At 39.6% G+C, this 7,343-nt stretch overlaps 1 protein-coding gene across 5 annotated transcripts in view; it reads left to right on the forward strand.

Annotated features, from left to right (window-relative positions):
* The window catches only part of LETM1 (leucine zipper and EF-hand containing transmembrane protein 1), a 28,943-nt gene extending 21,917 nt beyond the window's left edge, over positions 1-7,026 (forward strand). For 2 of the 5 annotated variants that reach the window (XM_083440755.1, XM_083440756.1), the window contains exons 12-14: positions 89-279; positions 3,417-3,555; positions 4,387-7,026. In XM_083440755.1, the coding sequence (XP_083296881.1) occupies positions 89-279; positions 3,417-3,555; positions 4,387-4,536 (480 nt within the window). In that variant the 3' untranslated portion in view covers positions 4,537-7,026. Of the gene's footprint in view, positions 1-88; positions 280-3,398; positions 3,607-4,386 lie in introns of those variants that run through there. The other 3 variants (XM_083440753.1, XM_083440754.1, XM_083440757.1) reach the window with 2 other exon arrangements.
* The last annotated feature ends 317 nt before the right edge of the window (positions 7,027-7,343 follow it).

A 7,343-nucleotide genomic window follows, 5' to 3' on the forward strand; every position in this document is an offset into this window, starting at 1 on the left:
TGTACATGCAGCATCCAATGCACCAGATACCTCTGATTTTTGCTAAATACTATGGTTTTATGAACCATGTTTTTGGTTTGATCCTCAGGATTTGCAAGAGATCAAGGAGTTGTCTAAGGAGGGAGAAGAAGAAATAGTTGAAGAGTCTAAAGCAAGCAAGAGATTGACTAAAAGAGTGAACCGAATGATTGGACAGATTGACAAAATTATCACGGAGTTGGAGACGGAACAAAAAGTGGTGGATGGACAGCTGGACAGTAGTGCTAGCCCTCCCATTGGGTAAGTGTCAGGCGATACAAATAGGGGATTGTTCTTGTGAATATGGGTTGATTCCTTTGCAGAAGGAAGTGCCTCTCAGGCTTTTTCAATCTGAACTCTTGCGTATCAGTTCCAAAATATTTACATGGATAATTTATTCTAATCATAACATAGTGAATGAGACCAAGTACATGCTTATTACAAAACATATACAAAATCATATAATACCAAATTTTATTTCCACTTTAATTTATTGATCTGATTATTCCACTTAAAGCATTGACTCCTGTGATTTTTTTCTAATCTTTATAAAGCCATCTGAATTGAATCTGCGCATGTTCAGTTCCATTAGATAAGCCCAGGTCATGTGAGAGGGACGCCAGTATCACCAGAGAGGGGGAAAGACAAATTCTATCCACTCTTCCATGCACAATTTTCTACACTTGTCTAATTTTGCCTCTTCCTGACCTTTTCTCTAAACTAGTAAAGGTAAAGGGGTAAAGGGACCCCTGACCATTAGGTCCAGTCGTGACCGACTCTGGGGTTGCGGCGCTCATCTCCCTTTATTGGCCGAGGGAGACGGCGTACAGCTTCCGGGTCATGTGGCCAGTATGACTAAGCCGCTTCTGGCGAACCAAAGCAGCGCACGGAAATGCCATTTACCTTCCCGCCGGAGTGGTACCTATTTATCTACTTGCACTTTGACGTGCTTTCAAACCGCTAGGTGGGCAGGAGCAGGGACCGAGCAACGGGAGCTCACCCCATCACGGGGATTCGAACTACCAACCTTCTGATCGGCAAGTCCTAGACTCTGTGGTTTAACCCACAGCGCCACCCACGTCCCTAAACTAAAAATCCCCAAATGCTTTAACTTTTCCTCATTGGGGAGCTGCTTGATCCCCTTAATAATTTTGGTTGCCTTTGGAACCTTGTGCAGCTTCACAACACGGAATTGCCCACAGTATTCAAAGGGCGGTTGCCCCATAGATTTTTTAATGGCATGATGATATCATCAAAATATCAGCCCATATTTTCTACCTGCTTTATCTAGATTTGCCCTTTCTGGGAGAAATCTGATGTGTTGTTTTTTAAAAAAAACCTTTGCCAATGACCTAGCTGCAATAAGTCAACACCTGTTTACAATCATAGAATCATAGAATCATAGAATCATAGAGTTGGAAGAGACCACAAGGGTCATCGAGTCCAACCCCCTGCCAAGCAGGAAACACCATCAGAGCACTCCTGACATATGGTTGTCAAGCCTCTGCTTAAAGACCTCCAAAGAAGGAGACTCCACCACACTCCTTGGCAGCAAATTCCACTGTCGAACAGCTCTTACTGTCAGGAAGTTCTTCCTAATGTTTAGGTGGAATCTTCTTTCTTGTAGTTTGTATCCATTGCTCCGTGTCCGCTTCTCTGGAGCAGCAGAAAACAACCTTTCTCCCTCCTCTATGTGACATCCTTTTATATATTTGAACATGGCTATCATATCACCCCTTAACCTCCTCTTCTCCAGGCTAAACATGCCCAGCTCCCTTAGCCGATCCTCATAAGGCATTGTTTCCAGGCCTTTGACCATTTTGGTTGCCCTCCTCTGGACACGTTCTAGTTTGTCAGTGTCCTTCTTGAACTGTGGTGCCCAGAATTGGACACAGTACTCCAGGTGAGGTCTGACCAGAGCAGAATACAGTGGCACTATAACTTCCCTTGATCTAGATGCTATACTCCTATTGATGCAGCCCAGAATTGCATTGGCTTTTTTAGCTGCCGCGTCACACTGTTGGCTCATGTTAAGTTTGTGGTCAACCAAGACTCCTAGATCCTTTTCACATGTACTGCTCTCAAGCCAGGTGTCACCCATCTTGTATTTGTGCCTCTCATTTTTTTTGCCCAAGTGCAATACTTTACATTTCTCCCTGTTAAAATTCATCTTGTTTGTTTTGGCCCAGTTCTCTAATCTGTCAAGGTCGTTTTGAAGTGTGATCCTGTCTTCTGGGGTGTTAGCCACCCCTCCCAGTTTGGTGTCATCTGCAAATTTGATCAGGATGCCCTTGAGTCCATCATCCAAGTCGTTGATAAAGATGTTGAATAAGACCGGGCCCAAGACAGAACCCTGTGGCACCCCACTAGTCACTCTTCTCCAGGATGAAGTGGAACCATTGATGAGCACCCTTTGGGTCCGGTCAGTCAGCCAGTTACAAATCCACTGAGTGGTAGCATAGTCAAGACCGCATTTTACCAGCTTCTTTACAAGAATATCATGGGGCACCTTGTCAAATGCCTTGCTGAAATCAAGGTAGACTACATCCACTGCGTTCCCTTCATCTACCAGGCTTGTAATTCTGTCAAAAAATGAGATCAGGTTAGTCTGACATGACTTATTTTTCAGAAATCCATGCTGACTATTGGTGATCACAGCATTCCTTTCTAGGTGCTCACAGATTGTTTGCTTAATGATCTGCTCCAGAATCTTCCCTGGTATTGATGTTAGACAATATTATGCCCTTGTCTGGAATCAATTCATGTTGAAATATTAGGAAGCATTAGTTTTGGTCTTGGATCCGTGTAATTCACTAAATAAGTAAAAGTAATTTATGATGCTTTTCTTGAGCTAAATTTTAATAATCCCAGTCAAAATTACTACTAGACAAATGTAAGGGATGATATGCCATCAAACAAGTAATTAAAAAATATGCTGCTTCTAAATAGTAGAAAATAATGAAATGTAAATTATCACTGGTTCCCAAGCATCTCAGAAATCACTGGCGTTCCTTGAAGTTTAGCAAGACGTCTCTTAAGATTGGCCCTTAGCAGGACTTAGACCTTAACATTTCTTGAAATATAGTAGTGGGCAAGCTGTTTTCTCCTCCAAAGGGGATTTGTTGGGTACATGTTTCTAAAGTCCCGAAGCAGAATACTTGTTAGGATTATAAGAAAAAGAGGGAGGCTGTACTGCCTTTTTCTGAAAAACCAGGTTACCTCATAGGTTCTGTAGTAGCATGTCTTGGTTTATTTCAGTTTTTTAAATCAAGTTGAATATAAATGTGCCTTCCCTGGTTTTCAGTATGGAATATGGCTAGTGCCATATAGTTTGTTTGTTTTTTTGAAAACCCCTTGTAGTAACTACTTGCTGTATACAGGTTGTGTTTCCCATTTAGGGAGAATATCATCAGTATCAATGAGCTTATCAATGTGATGAAACAGATTCAGAAGATACCAGAAAGCAAACTAAACAGGCTTGCCCAAGCACTAGATGAAAATAAAGATGGAAAGATTGACATTGATGATGTTTCCAAGGTGAGTCTGCTGAAGAATGTAACCTGCTTTGTTTAATGTTTGTTATTTGTGTTGTTTAAACAATTTGTTTTAACAAATTTAAGACTTAGAAGAAGAAAAAAAACCTCCCTTAAATTACCGTATTTTTTGTTCTATAAGACTCACTTTTTCCCTCCTAAAAAGCAAGGAGAAATGTGTCTGTGTCTTATGGAGTGAATGCAGGCTGCGCAGCTATCCCAGAAGCCAGAACAGCAAGAGGGATTGCTGCTTTCACTGCGCAGCGATCCCTCTTGCTGTTCTGGCTTCTGAGATTCAGAATAATTTTTTTTCTTGTTTTCCTCCTCCAAAAACTAGGTGCATCTTGTGGTCTGGTGCGTCTTATAGAGCGAAAAATACGGTAACTGACCTTAGAATGAAAACAGTTTGGTTTAAGTTATGGCAGTATGGTGCATTCTATGGTTTGGTTAAATTGTAAAGATGTGATATAGATTCAGAGCTTAAAAACAAAAGTCTAATTGATGTTAAATAATATACAAGTTTATAAAATCAGAGCAGTATCAAAACAATTCTCAGTCTTCTCATCTCCAGGCTAAACTTACCCAGCCTCCTTTATATTAACTGTATTGTAATTTATACAGACACATGTCAACAACAATCTTACTTCTTTGGAAAATACCACACTGTCCTTTTGGATTCAACACACTATTTTGAAATTGGGTTGTGGTTGACATTACAAATCATTTTTGGCATATATGCTTCGGTTATTTTCCTCCTTAATTGTAGAGTTTCATAAAAATTGTGAATAAAGCACAATGTAACTTATGCGTTTAACATATGTTTATATTTGCATAGGTGGTAGAACTCATCGACAAAGAAGATATTGATATTTCTACTAACCAAGTCGCAGAGATCATGTCACTGTTGCAGAAAGAGGAAAAACTAGAAGAAAAAGAGAAAATTAAAGAAAAGACTGAGAAGGAAGCTCTAGAAGTCAAGAATTAATGAGTTAGTCTTCAATTTGATTTCAAGGCTGAATGAAGTGGAACATCTTATGTTACCTTGTCCAGCACCTCCTATCTGTGAGATGGTGAACATTATTGATTATAGGCTAATCAGGAAATAATAAGAAGTTGGGTAGGCAGAATGAAACTTTTCCCTGATCAAACATGGGCAATTTATCATTCCAGGAAGATGAGAGCAGTCTTGGTCTTTAAATAATGTATTCCTCCTTGTGGAATTTTGTGTACTCTTTGGTATTCTGTAGTGATTCAGTACATTTTATTGTCCCCAAATCATGATACAAATTAGGATTTCCTTGCATTGTGCAAGGAATTTACATTTTTTTGTTAAATAATATTACGTATACTTGGCATGCAGTTTGTCTTCTGTACTTGGCAAAGAGGTGAAATTCTGTGCAGCAAAATTAGCAGTATATAAACCATCCGAAAATATCTTATTATTTTTTAATGAAGCTTCAAAAGGGCTTATATAGCAAACACATTAGTTCTGAAAGTGCTGTCGTTGTGTTGACCTAGCACACCCTCCAGACAGTTACACTTTTAGAACTTTAGAAATTTTTAACATGCTCAGATGCTTATAAAAAAACCAGCTTCTCAACACTAAATAATGTACATGCAGAAAATTAAATATAAGGGGGATTGCACCAATATCCCACTCAGTTCCTTGCTCTGCTTTAATTTTTTCCATACTTCTGCTACACACTCTCTGGTCTCCCCGTTGCAATTTGTAATAGGAAATCCTATCAGACTTCTGTCATTTTTAAAAGCCACAGGGCAACCAGCAATCTCAGTAGCTGCATTTCTCCAGGTCCCTACACACCCTCTTCCCTGTGGATCTGAAGGCTACGTAAGGGACGCATAGGTAGAGAGAGGGGAGAGGGCCCTGAAAGCTTTTATGCCTTGACTGAAGGCACTCACCCAAGCCACCCCTCACTCACTTCCTTAAAGATGCCATTAACCCTAGCAATTAAAAGACTTCTAGACGAAGCAAACTGCATTTTTTTGAATTAAAACAAGGAGGAAACCAGACTTTTAAACATTTAAACATTTTGAAAGTGCAGCTCTGTATGTGTGTCTTATTTATGTGTAAAGGAAGTGTCCATTTTTGTTGATTATTTTTGTTCATTGGAAATTGTGAAAGCCACATCTCTGTGCGCGGAACATCAGCACAGATCTGAAATGACATGGTAGAAAGATAAGCTTTTCACTGCATACTTCAGGTTTTCATTTGACCTTTTTTGTTATCACCTCGAGTCATTAAGTAGTAGCAGTTAATTGAGCTGGATATGAACACTGTTTTGGTAACTCAAGCTTTAAAATATTCACGTTGGCTTTTCTTTGTTTTCCAATGAGGCTAAGGATGCTGTGAAGCCAATTTCCCAGGAAGCAATTCATAATGAAATCAATGACATTTAGTTTGAGTAGCTGGCTTTTTGAGATGTAGTGCAAAGGGCTGCATCTAAAGGATGCCTTTCTGGAGAGGAAAGGAACCTGGATGCAACTCAAAGGACTGATAAGCTGCGGATTCCTTGTTGTATTGGATTAAACATACTTTTTTGTAACCAGGAGTCCAAGGGAAAAAATATTTGTCACCTTTCATAAATTGTAGTTGTGGTATTTATGGGTGGCAAATATTTTTGACTGCTGATGGAAGAAGGTTATCCATAGCAGGGGGGGGGGAGGCAACTCCTGCAAATCTGACCCATTTCTCTGGAGGGAATTTTCAGGGAAGGAGGGAGGGAGGTAGAATTGAACTACTTGGCTTCCCTGTCTAGCCAACTAATTTTCTTCCACCAGTGAATGAACAACATTGGCTATCCCCCTGTGGTTCCAGAACTTGAGAAATAAGTTGCATGAAAAAAGTGTTCAGTTCGGGAATTTTTTTCTGTTTAGATGTCAAGATATTCAATAATTTCAGTTCATCATCTGACAGCCCCCCTATGTCCAAATTTATTGCCAACGTCCTGTTTCTATCTGTGTCCTTTCAATTCTCATTGATTACAGTTGACTTTATACAGGTACCAAAGATCTTCTGCAAGTGCTTGCTTTCACTTTTGGCAACTTCTCTGTTACAATTCCTTTAAATTGCAGGTAGTTTTCTGCCAGGACTGCTGAAGTAATACTTTGCTGCTGTAAAATCTCATTTTTGTGTGTGAATGTCAAGCAAATTTCAGTGCGGGGGAAAAAGCACGTGGTGGAATTTGGATTTGAAATGATACACTTCTGTAGAAAGTTAAAATTCTCACGTTCTGCATGATGGACTATGATGTTTACTGAATTGCTTTTAGCGGCAATGTTCTTGGGGCAAACTGGCAAAAGGGATCAAAGGTGTGTGGTATACATGTGCAATTTGGTTTAAAAGATGAATCATGCAATGGGTAGCATAGTAGGTGGCTAAATATTTATTAATACAATTGCACTTTATGATCCATGAATTTGTTGTGCCAGCAAAATTTGTTAATAGGGCACTTGTGTATTTGTATCTCTGCATTATTGCAGAAGATGTTGGAATCAAATGTCAGACTATAGATTTATAATTTAGAATGTGAGTGAGATGTTAGCAGCCACACAACATTTGTTGTCTGCGTGCATAATATCAGTAACTTCAGATTGGGCAGATATCCCTGGTGGACTTCCATATCCTGATTAGTAAAAGACAACAACAATACCCAATAGTGACAGTTTAGCTCCCCGGTCTTGATTTTGAATGAGCTTCCATCAGACTAGCTAATTTGGTCTTGATTGGGCTCGAATGCGAACTTTATTTGTTTACACTCAGTTCTGTTCTGA

The sequence above is a fragment of the Podarcis tiliguerta genome, assembly GCF_965153285.1.
Source record: "Podarcis tiliguerta genome assembly, chromosome: 5".
Classification (NCBI taxonomy): Eukaryota; Metazoa; Chordata; class Lepidosauria; order Squamata; family Lacertidae; genus Podarcis; species Podarcis tiliguerta.